Raw genomic sequence first — 18699 nt, 5'->3', positions numbered from 1 at the left:
CACTTTTGCAATTATGGATGGCTTTAAAGGCAGCATGGCTCAGTATTTATGCAGGTGACTTCCAGTGACTTGTTGAGTCCATGCCACATTGAGTTGCTGCACTATCCTGGGCGAAAGAAAGTCCGACACAATATCAGAAGGTATCCCATGACTTTTGACACATCAGTGTAGTTTGTAATGTTGAGCAATCAACACATATATAAAATATGGTTGAACTAATTGCTAAGCTTTTCCTTTGGGGGAACCAATAAACACACACCAATTAATATGATTCCATTGTGCTGGTGTCTGCAGCTTGACTGTTTTCTTGCCATTAATACCCTATATAACTTGCCAGAAGATATAAATGATAATCAATTATTCAAAATAACTCTCTTCCACATCTTGTTATCTTTATATATGTATGATCTTTGACATTTGAGTTGAAAAAACTTGACCCAATACTAACACACAAGAATCATCGCTACTTTTCATTTTGAAACTTCCTGGGGGAATAAAACTCAATACCAGACTGACATTAATAACTGGGACCTTCACCTTTATGGTCAAATTCTGTACTGCTTGAGCTATCCAAGCATGACTTAGGCCTTGCTTTCACAACTTCACTTTCACAGTACCTCTCTCCTACCTTCCAAACTTCCCATAAGCTGTTCCAAATACTCTGTGGGAGAGCTCAATCAATAAAGCACTTGACAACAAAAGAGAGGTCCATGGTTTGCGTACCAGTCTGGCAAACAGTTTTAATCTTCCAGAAAGTTCCATATCAGTTTGCTTACTGACCATCAACAGCGAATAAAACTTTACTCGAAACCCCCTTTCATTCATCCCCACATTTGTTTATATACTATTGGTCTATGTCGTATTTTAATCATCCCTCTCACTCAGTAGTAACAGTACCCTTGCATAAAAAAGTGAGTAAAAGCCATCAGTGATGTTGGATAATATCTTGTAGGAGCCCGGAGTTTGCTGTAGTGAAGCATGGAACACATTTATATTGCTTAAGGAAACAATAATGTACACTGGAGTGTGAATATGATTAGAATTAAAACTAAAAATGTTGGTGACAGATTATCAGTGCCTTATAAACGTAATATTTGGAGCATACTACCAGCTGCTCTAAGGATTAGGCAACACACAGCCATGCACACACAAGAACATTACAGGATTACCAATGTTTTGAGAGTCAACAGGAACAAATTTAACAGAGCAGTGGAAGTGTCGCCAAGTGTTTTAGATGCATAATTTTAGATATTTCTCATACCTATTCATCATTTTTGGGTGACACGAACTCACTAGTTTGTATGATGAAATTCTACTGTTTCACATCTTTCTCCAGTGCAACTAAATTCATCTTGTAATGTGCCACTGATGAAAATATTGATGCAAGATTCAAAATTATTTCTGTAACATTTTTCTCCAAAGATTACATTTATGTGATAATTTAAAATAAGGAATCTGAACAGTTACAAGTTCCCCTGGGTCATATTTCGAGAGACAGGGACAAGGACAGTAATCTAACACTGATTGCTCCTTACTATGTCATTCTACTTCTTAAAAGTGAAGGAAGGACATATACAAGCAAACTCATTAAATATTAAATACACATCGTTGTTTTAGTAGAGTGATTGTTATGATTGTAGTTTTACTTTGTGGTAGTAGCTCATCAGTTTTTTATTTGTTTCAGTCCACGATTTGAACTTCCAGCAACAGATGTCCAACAAAAAGATGGGAAGAAGGTTATTATTACTTGCCATTACTGTGGAGAAACAGGACATAAAGCATTGTTTTGCAATAAAATGCCACCTGACATGCGGGATGTGCAGTCTAAACAAGAGGAATTGAGGGTATTTCGTCTACATGCTATTTTTACTTTACAGGCTTTTATATTTATTGAGTAATGAAGAAAATTGATGGTTGATGCTGAAAGACTTGTTGTTGTTATGGTCTTCAGTCCAGAGACTGATGCAGCTCTCCACGTTACTGTATCCTGTGCAAGCTTCTTCATCTCCAAGTAACTACTACAACCTGCATCCTTCTGAATTTGCTTAGTGTATTCATCTCTTAGTCTTCCTCTATGAGTTTTACCCTCCACACTGCCCTCCAATACTAAACTGGTGATCCCTTGATGCCTCAGAACATGTCCTGCCAACCGATCCCTTCTTCTAGTCAAGTTTTACCACAAATTCCTCCTCTCCCAAATTCTATTCAGTACCTCCTCATTAGTTACGTGATCTACCAATCTAATCTTCAGCATTGTGTAGCGCCACATGCCAAAGCTTCTATTTTCTTCTTGCCTAAACTATTTATCATCCACATTTCACTTCCATACATGGCTACACTCCATACAAATACTTTCAGAAAAGATTTCCTTACACTTAAATCTATACTTGATGTTCACAAATTTCTCTTCTTCAGAAATGTTTTCCTTGCCATAGCTAGTCTACTTTTTATATCCTCTCTGCTTCGACCATCATCAGTTATTTTGCTCCTCAAATAGCAAAACTGAACTACTACTGATTTCCTAATCTAGTTCCCTCAGCATCACCTGATTTAAATCAACTACATTCCATTACCCTTGTTTTGCATTTGTTGATGTTCATCTTATATCCTCCTTTAAAGACATTGTCCATTCCATTCAGCTGCTCTTCTAGGTCCTTTGCTGTCTCTGACAGAATTACAGTGTCATCGGCAAACCTCAAAATTTTTATTTCTTCTCGTACTCCAAATTTTTTTTTTGTTTCCTTTACTGCTTGCCCAATATACAGATTGAATAACATTGGGGATGGGCTACAATCCTGTCTCACTCCCTTCCCAACCACTGCTTCCCTTTCATCCCCCTCGACTCTTGTAACTGCCATCTGTTTTCTGCACAAATTGTATATAGTCTTACTCTCCCTTTATTTTACGCCTGCCACCTTCGGAATTTGAAAGAGAGTATTCCACTCAACATTGTCAAAAGCTTTCTCTAAGTCTACAAATGCTAGAAACGTAAGTTTGCCTTTCCTTAATCTATCTTCTAAGATAAGTCATAGGGTCATTATTGCCTCATGTGTTCCAACATTTCTATGGAATCCAAACTGATCTTCCCCGAGGTCGGCTTCTACCAGTTTTTCCATTTGTCTGAAAAGAATTCTGTTACTATTTTTTCCATTCGTCTGTAAACAATTCGTGTTAGTAATTTTGCAATTGTGACTTATTAAATTGATGGTTCAGTGATTTTCACACCTGTCTTCACCTGCTTTCTTTGGTATTGGAATTACTGTATTCTTCATGAAGCCTGAGGGTATTTCGCCTGTCTCATACATCTTGCTCACCAGATGGTAGAGTTTTGCCAGGGCTGGCTCTCTCAAGGCTATCAGTAGTTTTAATGGAATGCTGTCTACTCCTAGTGTTTTGAGTTAGGTCTTTCATTGCTCTGTCAAATTTTTCATGCAGTATCATATCTTCCTTTTCAACTTCATCTGCTACCTGTGGGTCTGGGGGTTAGAATAGGCTCGAGGTATTCCTGGCTGTAGTAAGAGGTGACTAAAAGGAGTTTCACACGTTTCGGCCTTTATGTGATGGTCCCCTGTAGGGTTTGACCTCCATTCTTCAAAATTTTCCTGTATGTCGAGCCAGTTGGGGAAGGGTGCCTTACATGGTGCATTGTGTCCATCGTGCATTGAGATCTTTAGCCCACTTCTCGTCCTCGCATTTCTGTCCCACCCATTCTCCATCTCTTGGGTGGGGACACCTTTCTGGGTGTGTTTTCCACCATGCACTATGCAATGTCGCTTACTGCATCGACGATGACTGTGGACTAATTTTGCTCCTGTTGTCCAGCATGGTGGCCAGTCCGTTTTGGTGGGGCTGCCATGTAACCTGCTGATGCCTGCACCGTTAACTCCTCACATGTGCCAAGGGGAAGATACCCATCCCCCTGGGGCATCGGGACTCGTGGCAATGGCCATCCTCCCAGGTGGCCTTTGCTGCGGCTGGGTGGCGCCTGTGGAGAGGGCACTTGTTCAGAGTGGGTGGTGTCTGGCCGGATGACAAGCGATGAAGCGTAGTCCATCATCTCTTGCTAGTGGTGGAACACCAACAGTCTCTAAGCTTTCACGAGCTCAATTCAATGCACAGAAGTACCACCCTAAATCGTTTTCCTCCGTGGCCACACCATGGGAGGAACGTCAGGCTAAGGATGGCAGGGGATCTTATTCGCCCTGGTACCTTGTATGTTTGAGAGCTGCTGGGGAATCTTCCATGACGATGAAGCCTCAGTTTTTTGTTGAACATTTAGAGGGCAAGTTTGGGGCAGTGGAGTGCTTGTCCACAATGTATCACAGTGTATCCACCAGGGTCTGAGGGATAATCAAGTTGCCACCGGTGCCTTCATCTTGGCCTTTGAGGGTGATACATTGCCCGAGAAGGTCAAGGTGATGGTCTACCGCTTTGATGTAAAACCCTGTATCCTTCCCCTGATGTGGTGCTTTAAGTGCTGGAAGTTTGGCCATATGTCTCCCCACTGTACTTCCAGCATCACATGTCTAGATTGCAGACGCCCATCACATCCCAATACTCCATGTGCCCTGCCTCCCATCTGTGTCAACTTTGGAGGGCACCATTTGCCTTGCTCGCCAGACTGCAGGATTCTCCAGGAAGAAAGGAAAATCATGGAGTACAAGACCCTGAGCCAGCTGACCTACACTGAGCCTAAGAGGAAATCAGAACAACTCCATCCTGTGCGAATGACTTCCTCTTATGCCGCTGCTACAACAGGTCTGGCACCATCAGCTCTGCCAACCCCAGAGCCAGAAGACTACACCTGCCCTCTTGATGATGGTGTGGGGGGGGGGGGGGGACATTTCCCTCCCTGTTGCTCCTGCACCACGTACTTTGGGAGCAACATCCCCTAACCTGATCATCGGGGACGTAAGTCTTCTCCGGCTTCTCTCGCTAGGAAGGGGTCCCTTGGGTCACTCCCTTCCCAGGTTTCTGCTACTGGGAAAGATGACACCTGCCACCAGCTGAAGAGCCCAAAAGCAGCTGGTCGTAGGGCATCACACTCATCCTCAGTCCTGGAGACTGAGCCAGTGAAGTCCTCCCAGCCAGGGAAACCCAAGGACCAGTGAGAGAAATCCAAAAAGAAAACCCATAAGACCAAGGAAATTGCAGTGGCATCCACACCACGGCTACCTACCAGCTGTGTGTCTAAGGATGGGGTAGAGATTTTGGCATCCACTGAGGACCTAGATCTCACCAGACCCTCAGACACAATGGTTATAGATTGCTCAGGCAATAAGTCGGTGGCAGCAGGTGACTCTGAGGTGTAAACTACCTCATTGAATGTTCTGTGCCTTCCCAGTCTCAAGATGACATCATCCTCCAGTGGAATTGAGGCAGGTTTTTCCACTGCGTGGCTGAGCTACGGTGACTGTTAAGCTTTATACCCGCTGTCTGCATTGCTCTCCAGGAAACCTGGTTCCCGGCAATGCGGACCCCTGCCCCCCGCGGCTATAAGGGATATTACAGGAACCATTAGTGACTATAATTGAGTATCAGGTGGAGTTTGCGTTCATGTCCTAAGTTCAGTCTGTAGTGAACCTGTACCCCTTCAAATCTCTTTTGAAGCTGTGGCTGTCAGAATAAGGACGACACAGGAAATAATTGTCTGCAGTGGATATTTTCCTCCAAATGGTGCAGTACCCTGAATGTATTACCTGCACTGATTGATCAACTCCCTAAACCTTTCCTACTTTTGGGAGGTTCACCTTGTGGGGTGGCACCATGCTTATTGGCTGAGCTAGAGATGTCGAAACTTTACTGTCTCAATTTGACGTCTGCCTCTTAAATACTGGGGCTGTCACATATTTTATTGTGACTCATGGTAGTTACTCGGCTATTGATTTATCACTTTGCAGCCCAGGACTTCTCCCATCTATCCACAGGAGAGCACATGGCGACCTTTGTGGTAGTGACCACTTCCCCATTTTCCTGCCATTGCCCCAGCATCAGGCCCACAGATGCCTGCCCATATGGGCTTTAAACAAGCCAGACTGGGAAACTTTCATCTTTGCTGTCACCGTTGAATCTCCCCCACACGGTAGCAACAATGTGATGGTTGAGCAAGTGACTACAACAATTGTTTATGTGGCAGCAAACGCGATCTTGCTCTTTAGGGTGCTCGAGGTGTAAGGCAGTATCTTGGTGTCTGCTGGAAGTCGCTGAAGCAATTGAGGATTGTCGGCGAGCTCTACAGTGGCACCCTGCCCTGGAGCACCTCATAGCCTTTAAATGGCTTTGGGCCCGCGTTTGCCAACTTATCAGATGACGGAAGCAGGAGTGTTGGGAGAGATACATTTTGACCATTGGATGCTATATGTCCCCTTCCCAAGTCTGGGCAAAGATCAAATGTGTTTTTGGGTACCAGACCCCAACAGGTGTTCCCAGTGTTACCATAAATGGTGTTTTATCTACTGACACAAACACGATTGCCAAGCACTTTGCTCAAACCTTTGTGTTAGAGAATTACACCCCCCCCCCCCTCACCCCCCACCCCCCCTCCCAGCCTTACACACTGTCAAACAGCGGCTGGAAGGGAACATCCTCTCATTCACTACACACCACAGTGAATCCTATAATGACCCATTTACAGAGAGGAAGCTCCTGAGCGCCCTTGCACATTGCCCCGACAAAGCTCCTAGGCCTGATCGGATACACAGCCAGATGATTAAATATCTCTCATCGGACTACAAGTGATATCTCCTCGTCATCTTCAACCGGATCTGGTGCGATAGCGTCTTTTCATCACAATGCCGGGAGAGCACCATAATTCCATTGCTGAAACCCCTTAAAAACTCATTTTATGTGGATTGTTATCGGCCCAACAGCCTCACCAACATTCTTTGTAAGCTGCTGGAATATATGGTATGTCGGCGGTTGGGTTGGGTCGGGTCGGGTCGGGTCGGGTCGGGTCCCGGAGCCTAGTGGCTCCATGCCAGGGCGGCTTCTACCAGGGTCACTCTACCACCGATAATCTTTTGCCCTCGAGTCTGCCATCTGAACAGCCTTTCCCAGATGCCAACATCTGGTTGCTGCCTTATTTTATTTAGAAAAGCATATGACACAACCTGGCGACATCATATCCTTGCCACATTGTATGAGTGGGGTCTCCGGGGGCCTGCTCTCGATTTTTATCCGAAACTTTCTGTTGCTCTGTACTTTCTGTGTCCAAGTTGGTGCCTCCCATAGTTCCATCCATATCCAGGAGAATGAAGTCCCACAGGGCTCTGTATTCAGTGTCTCTCTATTTTTAGTGTCCATTAATGGTCCAGCAGCAGCTGTCAGGCCCTTCTTCTCAACTTCTCTGTATGCAGACGACTTTTGCATTTTGTACTGCTGCTCCAGTACTGGAGTTGCTGAGCGTCACCTACAGGGAGCCATTCACAAGGTACAGTCATGGGCTCTACCCCATGGCTCCCAATTTTAGCCGCAAAGTCGTGTGTCTTGCACTTCTGTCAGTGTCGTACCGTTTGTCTAGACCCAGAACTTTACCTTCATGATGATCCACTTACTGTAGTGGAGACATATCTTTTCTTAGGACTGATTGTCGACACTCAATCGACTTGGCTTCCTCATCTTTGTCAGCTTAAGCAGAAGTGCTGGCAGCACCTCAATGCCCTCCATTGCCTGAGCAACACCAATTGGGGTGCAGCTCGCTCCACACTGCTGCAGCTCTACAGAGCCCTTGTCCAATCCCAAACTGGTGTACGCCTCAGCCGCAGCTTTGTCTGGACCTTTTGGGTGGCTTTAAGGACTGCATTAACTCTGCGGCTCTCTGCTGTCACTTCCTCTCGATTCTTGGCATGTTCCGGGGCTCTGAAGTGGTTTACACCGATGGCTTGATGGCTGATGGTCGTGTTGGCTTTGCCAACGTTCATGGTGGCCATATTGAACAGCATTCCTTACCCGATGGCTGCAGTGTATTCACTACGGAATTGGTGCCCATTTTTTGAGCACTTCAGTATCTCCTTTCATGCCCCGGGGAGTCTTTTCTTTTATGTACTGACTCCTTGAGCAGCCTGAAAACTTATCAACCAGTCCTTTTCATCCTGTGGCAGCATCCATCCAGGAGTCTATCTATGCCCTGGAATGGTCCAGTTGTTCAATGAAGCTCGTCTGGACCCCTGGTCATGTCGGAATCCCAGGAAATGAACTTGCTGACAGGCTGGCCAAACATGCTACACGGAAACCACTTCTGGAGATGGGCATCCCCACAACTGACCTGTGTTTGTTATTACGCCGCAAGGTTTTTCAGATTTGGGAGATGGAATGGCAAAATCTCAGTACGCACAACAAACTGCCAGCCTTTTAAGGTGTCCACGAATGTGCGGAAGTACTCGATGAGGACCTCTCGCAGAGACTCCGTGGTTCTCTGCTGGCTCCGCATTGGCCATGGCTGGGCAACCCACGGCTACCTCCGGCACCCTGAAGACCCACCTCAGTGTCGGTGCGGTGCCCGGTTTGACAGTGGTCCATATTCTTTTGCTCTGTCCTCCTTTGACTGCCCTGCAGCTTTGTCTTCGGTTGCCGGACTCGTTATCACTGATTTTAGCAGGCAATGCCTCATTGGCTGATTTGGTTGTGCATTTCATCTGTGAGGGTGGGTTTATCATTCGATCTGAAGTTTAGCACATGTCCTTTGTCCCTCTGTGTCCTCCACCCTAGTGCTTTTAGGGTGAAGGTTTTAACGTGTTGCAGAGTGGCTGGCTTTTCCTTTTTATTTCCGTGGTCGGCCAACCACTGTAACCTGCTTCCTTGTTTTACTCTCTTCTCACTGTTTCTTGCACCTCTCTGTTATTTTGTTGTCCTCTTTTGTTCCTTTTGGTGTACATTGCCTTTCCTTCATTCTTGTGGTCATCCTTTCTTTGTGTTTTGTGTTATATGTCTCATCTGTTTTATTCTCACACTTGTGGCATTGTTTTATTAGGAACAAGGGACCGGTGACCTCGTAGTTTGGTCCCTTCCCCCTCTTTTAAAACAACCAACCAACCATCTTCATCTACATCCTCTTCCATTTCCATAATGTTGCCCTCAAGTACATAGACCTTGTATAGACCCTCTATATACTCCTGCCATTTTTCTGCTTTCCCTTCTTTGCTTGGAACCGCCTTTCGGCCTGAGCTCTTGATATTCATACAAGTCGATCTCTCTTCTCCAAAGGTCTCTTTAATTTTCCTGTATGTAGTATCTATCTTACTCCTCATGATACATTGCTCTACATCCTTAAATTTGTCCTCATGCCATCCGTGCTTAGCCATTTTGCACTTCCTGTCGATCTCATTTTTGAGACGTTTGTATTCCTTCTTGCCTGCTTCATTTACTGCATTTTTATATTTTCTCCTTTCATCAATTAAATTCAATATTTCTTCTGTTACCCAAGGATTTCTAGCAGCCCTCGTCTTTCTACCTACTTTATCCTCTGCTGCCTTCACTATTTCATCTCTCAAAGCTACTCATTCTTTTTCTATTGTATTTCTTTCCTCCGTTCTTGTCAATTGTTCCCTAATGCTCTCTCTGAAACTCTCCACAGTCTCTGGTTCTTTCAGTTTATCCAGGTCCTATCTCTTTAAACTGATCAACACATTTATTAAAGGCTGCATATAAATTTCCACTCTATAAGCTAACCTCGGGGAAGATCAGTTTGGATTTCGAAGAAATGTAGAAACATGAGAGGCAAGATTGACCCTATGACTTATCTGACAAGATACGTTAAGGAAAGGGAAACATACTTTTAAAGCATTTATAGACTTAGATAAAGCTTTTGACAATGTTGACAGAACACTCTCTTTGAAATTCTGAAAGTAGGGGGGGTAAAATATAGGTAGCAAAATGTCGTTTACAACGTGTACAGAAACCAGTTGGCAGTTATGAGTCAAGTAGCATAAAGGGAAGCAATGGTTGAGAAGGGAGTCAATCTGTACATTGGACAAGCAGTAAAGGAAACTAAAGAAAAATTTTGAGTAGGAATTAAAGTTCAGGGAGAATAAATAAAAACAAAGAGGTTTGCCAGTTTCACTGTAATTCTGTCAGAGACAGCAAAAGACGAAACAGCAGTTGAAAGGAATGGGCGGTGTCGTGATAAGGAGGATATAAGATGAATGTCAACAAAAGCAAAACAAGAATAATGGAATGTAGTCAAATTAAATTGGGTGATGATAAGGGAATCGGATTAGGAAATTAGAGACTTGACGTAATGGATGAGATTTACCAGTTGGGCAAGAAAAGAACTGTTGATGGCTGAAATAGAGGGGATATAAAATGCAGGCTGGGAATGGTAAGAAAAGCATTTCTGAACAAGAAAAAATTGTTAATGTCAAATATAGGTTTAAGTGTTAGGAAGTCATTTCTGAAAGTATTTGTTTGTAATGTAGCCATGTATGGAAGTAAAACATTGATGATAAACAGTTTAGACAAAAAGAGAATAGAAGCTTTTGAAATGTGGTGCTACAGAAGACTGTTGAAGATTAGATCAGTAGATCATATAACTAATGAGGTGGTACTTAGTAGAACTGGGGAGACAAGAAATTTGTGACACAACTTGACAAAAAGAAGGGATTACTTGATAAGACATGTTCTCGGATAGCAAGAGATCACCACTTCAGTATTGCAGGGAAGTGTGGGAAGAGGGGGTTGGGTGAAGTAAAAATGTAGGAGGAGATCAAGCAGAGACTGGAAGATGTAGGTTGCAGTAGTTATTTGGAGAGGGTAGAGAAGCATGGAGGGCTGCATCAGCCCATCTTCAGGCTGTAGATGACAACAACAATAATTCTTGCAGCACTGTTGTGGATACTGCATGTAGTAGCCTTTCTAAAGTAATGCAAGTGTATGAAATGAAATGTCTGATTTCGATACTGTTACGATGTAAAAGCAGTATCATCTTCAACAATATTGTGAAAATGAAAGTTTGCTACTCATTGGAAAGATAACATGTTGAGTTGCAGACAGGTGGGCAGTTCAGACTGCAATGATGCTGTTTGAGTATGAGTTGTATTTGCGTGTGTAAATGAATGTGTATGTATTTTCTTTTTTGAAGAAGGCTTTGGCCGAAAGCTAAATGTGTAACAGTTTTTTCCTTATGTCTGTTTGCAACTTAATGTGTCTTCTTTATGTTGCGTAGCAGACTGTTCTTTTCCTGGTATTGTTGATGTTCCAACCTGGGATTTCCATTCTCTGATATCCTCTGTAGTGTTAGTAAAGACCTCCAGCCCTGAGATCCATCAGAGGCAACTAGCCCTGTAATATATGTACCTTCTCAGCCCTCACATATTATTTCTCAACAGTGTTTTAATATGTTAATATCTTTTAAACAAACATCCTATTGTACATAAATGGTGATCCCCTACCACCTGTGAATAAGAACTCCTCACGTAGAACTGAAATAAGATGTAGCAACGAAACTTTCGAGTCCACCAACATTGGGTACTCCAGAACCTCCACGAACAATGGCTACAGTAAACCATCCGTTACCATGACCAAATGAATCATTAATATCTAAACTAAAATTTAGTCAGCAACCACAGAAAACAGAAGGTCCATCCAGCAAGGCTTGAGCAGCGACAGACTTGACTGGTATACGATTCTTCTTGTCTCCAGCTGTTGTAGCAAATTCAATGTTCTCGATGGTTTTGTACACTGTTTGTTTAGAATGGCGACAGTATCTTCTGTACGGCATCTTGGCAGTGTTCAATGCAGTTGCCTGTGCAGCAGCAGCAGCGTGAATGAGCCGCTGCGCGGCGCTCGCTCACTTATATAGAAGTCTGATAACGCGTGACCTTGAGTCGGACTTAAAATATTTCACACTGCCAGCAGCGCGTTATCCCGGACGGGAGCACTAGCTGTACTAGGTGCTCCCGTCCGCTGTGCGCTAAGTCCGCCGCTGGCGCGCTGCCAAGATTGCGTAAGCTGTTAGGCGGCAACTGCATTGAACGCTGCCAAGATGCCGTCGCCGTTCTAAACAGACAGTGTACAAAACCGTCGAGAACATTGAATTTGCTACAACAGCTGGAGACAAGAAGAATTGTATACCAGTCAAGTCTGTCACTGCTCAAGCCTTGCTGGACGGACCTTCTGTTTTCTGTGGCTGCCGACTTAATTTTAGTTTAGATATTAATGATTCATTTGTAAACTCCTATTACGGGTATATAATGACAAAGCAGAAGTAGACATTTACCAAAGTCTTTATTAGCAAGTTCAGCCATATGGTAGGTGCGAAATGCAATAATGTCTCTGTCAACGAAACTTTCGAGTCCAGGAACATTAGGTACTGCTGTACCTCCACGAACAATGGCTACAGTGAACCATCCGTTACCATGACCAAATGAATCATTAATATCTAAACTAAAATTAAGTTAGCAGCCACAGAAAACAGAAGATAGCGTCGCCGTTCTAAACAGACAGTGTACAAAACCATCGAGAACATTGAATGTGCTACAACAGCTGGAGACAAGAAGAATCGTATACCAGTCAAGCTCAAGCCTTGCTGGACGGACCTTCTGTTTTATGTGACTGCCGACTTAATTTTAGTTTAGATATTAATGATTCATTTGGTCATGGTAACGGATGGTTCACTGTAGCCATTGTTCGTGGAGGTACAGCAGTACCTAATGTTCCTGGACTTGAAAGTTTCGTTGACAGAGACATTATTGCATTTCGCACCTACCATATGGCTGAACTTGCTAATAAAGACTTTGGTAAATCCGCTTATATGTCTACTTCTGCTTTGTCATTATATACTCGTAATAGGAGGAAAATATCTGTAAATGAGTCTGTAGTCATTTGGGTAAAAGGTAAAGGTGTATGTGAATATGTAAAGTTTGTTGGTGACTGTACTGTATATTTTCATAAATAAATTTTTTATTTGCAAACTGATCTGTAGTGTAGCTGAGAACCGGACAAGGGTACATCTGGAACCGGGGGCTCAAGGATGCAACAGCATGTTGCGCCTAGAAAGGCGGCTGATGCAACCTGCCTAACAGCTTACGCAATCTTGGCAGCGCGCCAGCGGCGGACTTAGCGCACCAAGCGGGAAAGCGCCGGTAGACAGGCACAATAAAATAACACACAAACATACACACAAAATTTCTACCTTTCGCAACCAACGGTTGCTTCTTCAGGAAAGAGGGAAGGAGAGGGAAAGACGAAAGGATGTGGGTTTTAAGGGAGAGGATAAGGAGTCATTCCTATCCTAGGGGGAAAAAAGGACAGGTGTACACTCGCACGCACACACATATCCAACTGCACATACACAGACACAAGCAGACATTTGTAAAGGCAAAGAGTTCGGGTAGAGATGTCAGTCGAGGCGGAAGTACAGAGGCAAAGTAGTTGTTGAAAGACAGGTGAGGTATGAGCGGCGGCAACTTGAAATTAGCGGAGGTTGAGGCCTGGCGGATATCGAGAAGAGGGGATATACTGAAGGGCAAGTTCCCATCTCCGGAGTTCGGATGGGTTGGTGTTGGTGGGAAGTATCCAGATAACCCGGACGGTGTAACACTGTGCCAAGATGTGCTGGCCGTGCACCAAGTCATGTTTAGCCACAGGGTGATCCTCAGTACCAACAAACACTGTCTGCCTGTGTCCATTCATGCGAATGGACAGTTTGTTGCTGGTCATTCCCACATAGAAAGCGTCACAGTGTAGGCAGGTCAGTTGGTAAATGACGTGGGTGCTTTCACACGTGGCTCTGCCTTCCGGGTTACAGGACTGGAGTAGGTGGTGGTGGGAGGGTGCATAGGACAGGTTTTACACCGGGGGCGGTTACAAGGGTAGGAGCCAGAGGGTAGGAAAGGTGGTTTGGGGATTTCATAGGGATGTACCAAGAGGTTACGAAGGTTAGGTGGACGGCGGAAAGACACTCTTGGTTGAGTGGGGAGGATTTCATGAAGGATGGATCTCATTTCGGAGCAGGATTTTAGGAAGTTGTATCCCTGCTGGAGAGCCACATTCAGAGTCTGATCCAGTCCCGGGAAGTATCCTGTCACAAGTGGGGCACTTTTGGGGTTCTTCTGTGAGAGGTTCTGGGTTTGAGGGGATGAGGAAGTGGCTCTGGTTATTTGCTTCTGTACCAGGTCGGGAGGGTAGTTGTGGGATGCGAAAGCTGTTTTCAGGTTGTTGGTGTAATGCTTCAGGGATCAGGACTGGAGCAGATTCGTTTGCCACGAAGGCCTAGGCTGTAGGGAAGGGATCGTTTGATATGGAATGGGTGGCAGCTGTCATAATGGAGGTACTGTTGCTTGTTGGTGGGTTTGATGTGGACGGATGTGTGAAGCTGGCCATTGGACAGATGGAGGTCAACATCAAGGAAAGTGGCATGGGATTTGGAGTAGGACCAGGTGAATCTGATGGAACCAAAGGAGTTGAGGTTGGAGAGGAAATTCAGGAGTTGTTCTTCACTGTGAGTCCAGATCATGAAAATGTCGTCAATAAATCTGTACCAAACTTTGGGTTGGCAGGCTTGGGTAACCAAGAGGGCTTCCTCTAAGCGACCCATAAATAGGTTGGCATACGAGGGGGCCATCCTGGTACCCATGGCTGTTCCCTTTAATTGTTGGTATGTCTGGCCTTCAAAAGTGAAGAAGTTGTGGGTCAGGATGAAGCTGGCTAAGGTGACGAGGAAAGAGGTTTTAGGTAGGGTGGCAGGTGATCGGCGTGAAAGGAAGTGCTCCATTGCAGCGAGGCCCTGGACATGCGGGATATTTGTGTATAGGGAAGTGGCATCAATGGTTACAAGGATGGTTTCCGGGGTAACAGACTGGGTAAGGATTCCAGGCGTTCGAGAAAGTGGTTGGTGTCTTTGATGAAGGATGGGAGACTGCATGTAATGGGTTGAAGGTGTTGATCTACATAGGCAGCTACAATGGGGCGGCCGGGATGTTTGGGTGTGTGAATTTTAGGAAGTAGGTTGAAGGTAGGAGTGCGAGGTGTTGGTGGGGTCAGGAGTTTGATGGAGTCAGGTGAAAGGTTTTGTAGGGGGCCTAAGGTTCTGAGGATTCCTTGAAGCTGCGCCTGGACATCAGGAATGGGATTACCTTGGCAAACTTTGTATGTAGAGTGGTCTGAAAGGTGACGCAGTCCCTCAGCCACATACTTCCGACAATCAAGTACCACGGTCGTGGAACCCTTGTCAGCCGGAAGAATGATGATGGATCAGTCAGCTTTCAGATCACGGATAGCCTGGGCTTATGCTGTGGTGATGTTGTGAGTAGGATTAAGGTTTTTCAAGAAAGATTGAGAGGCAAGGCTGGAAGTGAGAAATTCCTGGAAGGTTTGGAGAGGGTGAGTTTGAGGAAGAGGAGGTGGGTCCCGCTGTGATGGAGGACGGAACTGTTCCAGGTAGGGTTCAATTTGGATAGTTGTGCAGTGAAATGTTTATGTGTAGCATATTAATTGGAAAAAAATATGCATTTGGTATATAGATAACATGGGTATATGAACAGGACATTAAAAATGAGTAATACTGATGATACAGACCATGAATAGATGGAATGTGTTTGGTACACAGAAATAAAAATTCATTTACAAAATACAGATTTTTTGTTAACTATATAATAAAGTGTGATTGAAGTAGCATCTGATGAGAAATGGTGGCAAATATTAACAATACCAATGAGTCCGGACTTGAGATTGTTTCCTGTTCAGTTGTTAAGGATGATAGTTAATTTTGTTTGGTGATTTCAGTATTACCTTCTAAGTTGATTGTCCATGTAAAAGTGTGTTAATTGGTGTACTTATATTCCACAACCTGAAGTAGAAAGTGTACTTTCTATAGTATTCTCATAGATTGTTGTCTAGTTTAAAGGCATAGTGTGTGAAACACTTTCTGTGTCATGTCATAAAACACAGTTATTGATATCTAGGCCGTGTCAGTTTACAAGGTAGCAAAAACATATTAAAAGATATGAGTCCATTTATAATGTGAATATTTAAAGTGAATCCTGGTGGAAGTTGTTGGCAAGAAGTCTACAACAGAGATATCTGTAGTGGCAAACAAATACATTTCTATGAACCTTCATCACACTCTTTGATAACTGTTTCCCATTTATAAATTACAAGTGTAAATAAAATACTAATAAGCAACCAGTTTGGTAAATTAATAGCATTACAATATTATTTAGGAGAAAATGGGAGCTCTATCATAATACAAAGTGTACTTACAGCCCAGCGAAGGATTGTACCCCAGACAAAACTAAAAAATATTGGAGAAAGTCATCAGGCATATTAAAACAGCAAATAACATCTTCTGAATAGGTCATTTCCTAAACAAAGTTAAAACAATATTGTGATTTGATTTGTGAAAGCAATGCCAGTATAGAATGTGGATAATCAGCATATTACACCTCTCCAATGGGAGTGTGATACTCTTACTGATCTACCAGAAATGTACATAAGTAATGTGCCATTAACCACTTTCTTTCAATAATTGGCAAGTTAATGCAGCACTTTTAAAAGTGTGTGTTTCAACACAATTATGCCAAATGCAGCTACAAGAAACAACTAAGTAAGAAATTGAATCAGTTATTAACTAAGTGAGTATTAAGAGCTATGTAAGTATGATGATACAGAAGAATGCTAAAGATTAGACGGTTAGGTCATGTAACTAATGAGGAAATACTGAATAGAATTGGGGAGAAAATCTGTGGTGTAACTTGAATAGAAGAAGAGATTGCTTGATAGGACTCATTCGGAGACATCAAGGGACCACCAGGAAGGAAGTGTGAGACTAAAAACCGTAGAGGGAGGCCAAGAGATGAATACAGTAAGCAGATACAGAAGGATGTAAGTTGCAGTAGTTATTTTAGATGTGAGACTTGCATAGGATAGGGTAGCACAGGGAGCTGCATCAAACCTGGCTTTGGACTGAAGACCATAACTACAAGTATGATCAAATATCAAACAGCCTCATGAAGGGCGATGCATGACATGTTACACAGTCAGTTGTGAAGTATGTTGTTTAGTTTCCACATAATACCCATTTGGAAAACCACTTTATAAAATGGAAGAAAGAAATTATGCATTTGCTGACAGTCCAGTATCCTTGCTATTAGTGAATTTCAATTCTACACCTAAGACATACTGTAAAGGTTTGTCAGCTGTCATGACTTTCACCACAACCTGCTAGAGTTAAACATTGTATTTTTGAGGAGATGATCATGTATGTTTCGGATTCCTTAGTCTGCTTTCAGTTTCATCTTGAAAATAAGGAAACTGCTTTTTCAGCTACCCATGTTCTGTTGCCTGCCTTATCCCTGCCTACTCTGTCCAAAGCCACTACCTGCATTTTTCTGCCTATTATGTCTTTGTGCTAGTTTGTATTCCTTCTCTTGGCAGTTTTTTTCTATATATATTAACAGCAGTAACAATTATCTAGCAGTTAACCAAAGTAAGAAATGCCATTTGTTGGCACACACAACTGTTGTAATAAGTCTCAAACATTAAAGCATTTGTGCTATGTTTGTTGCTGTTGTTGTATCCTTGCTAGCTGAAATTGTACAATTTGTGTGTAATTTGAAAATAGTAACACACTTGATATGAAAACTGAAAATTCTGTGTGTGGGTGTGCACACACATGTGCACTCTCTTCACTTCCACCTTTTCTTCTTCATTTTCATACTCACTTAATTCTTTAATAATATCTCTAGATCATGATTATCTGCAGATGCTAGTTTTTCATGTTTAACTTATTGTTTACAGACAAAAAATCTCATGTATGTTGGAAAAGAAGGAAATGAAGATGCCAATTCTCCAAAGCCGCCTCAGAAGCCTCTAGAAGAAGTGACATGTTTCAAGTGTGGATGTAAAGGACATTACGCAAACAAGTGCCCAAAGGGGCACTTGGCATTTTTAAGCCAAAGCCAGAATCCTCCTCCTCCTGGAGGATACCGACGGTAGCAGAAATGGGAATTTTCTGTGAATGAATAATTTTTCGTGTGTATGTCACATTTCAGAACTATTCAGTTTTATCACATTCATAATTGACTGTAATTTGCATTTATCACCATGTGATTACTGGCAGTATTAATTTAAGGAAATAGATATGTAACATTCGTGTGTCGAAAAGAGTGATTTCTGTTTGTGAATGCCCAACTACTGTGATATTTGGAAGGTATTTCAAGTAATTAATCCTTTGTACACCGACCTCTTCTCACTTTCTATTTGGCTGTGAAGGGGCATCATTCTTAGTTGTTTTTAAATGACTTTGAAAATTACAGAAATATGATAGAAACATGGTTACTGCATCGTGTAAAAGTGAAATGTAAGTGCATTACATAAATGTGAGTTTATTTTAGTATATACAATTCAAATAGACAATATAATTATGTGTGAAGGGAAAAGTTTTACATGCCCTCTCTCTCTTTCTCAAGCGGTACAATAATTATTCTGTCTGTATTCTTAAAAACAGTACAGGAATGTTTAAAACTATGTATCTGAAAGTGAGAATATTTTGTTGTTGTTTAAGTGCTAGTATGTTTGGTTTTGTGATCATGGAAGTTCTCTGAGACGTGAAATCCATGTTGTCTTTACACCACCATCTACTCTCCTTTCTGACGGAGTAGCAAATTGTGACCTTTTTAGTAGGAAGTGTAACTTTTATCAGAAAAATAGTGTACAAATATTTTGTCAATTTGTGTGAATGAAATATATGGTTGTTGTAAATATTTA

The 18699-nt window shown here is 42.8% G+C and overlaps 1 protein-coding gene across 1 annotated transcript in view; it reads left to right on the top strand.

The window, feature by feature from the left end:
• Nucleotides 1–18699, top strand: part of LOC126355046 (cleavage and polyadenylation specificity factor subunit 4) — a 29292-nt gene extending 10593 nt beyond the window's left edge. Inside the window, exons 4-5 of the mRNA XM_050005198.1 lie at nucleotides 1685–1844; nucleotides 17731–18699. Of these exons, the coding sequence (XP_049861155.1) occupies nucleotides 1685–1844; nucleotides 17731–17928 (358 nt within the window). The 3' untranslated portion in view covers nucleotides 17929–18699. The remainder of the gene's footprint in view (nucleotides 1–1684; nucleotides 1845–17730) is intronic.

The sequence above is a fragment of the Schistocerca gregaria genome, chromosome 3, assembly GCF_023897955.1.
Source record: "Schistocerca gregaria isolate iqSchGreg1 chromosome 3, iqSchGreg1.2, whole genome shotgun sequence".
Lineage (NCBI taxonomy): Eukaryota > Metazoa > Arthropoda > Insecta > Orthoptera > Acrididae > Schistocerca > Schistocerca gregaria.
The sequence above is the reverse complement of the archived record's forward strand: the minus strand, read 5'-3'. Positions and strand labels throughout refer to the sequence as shown.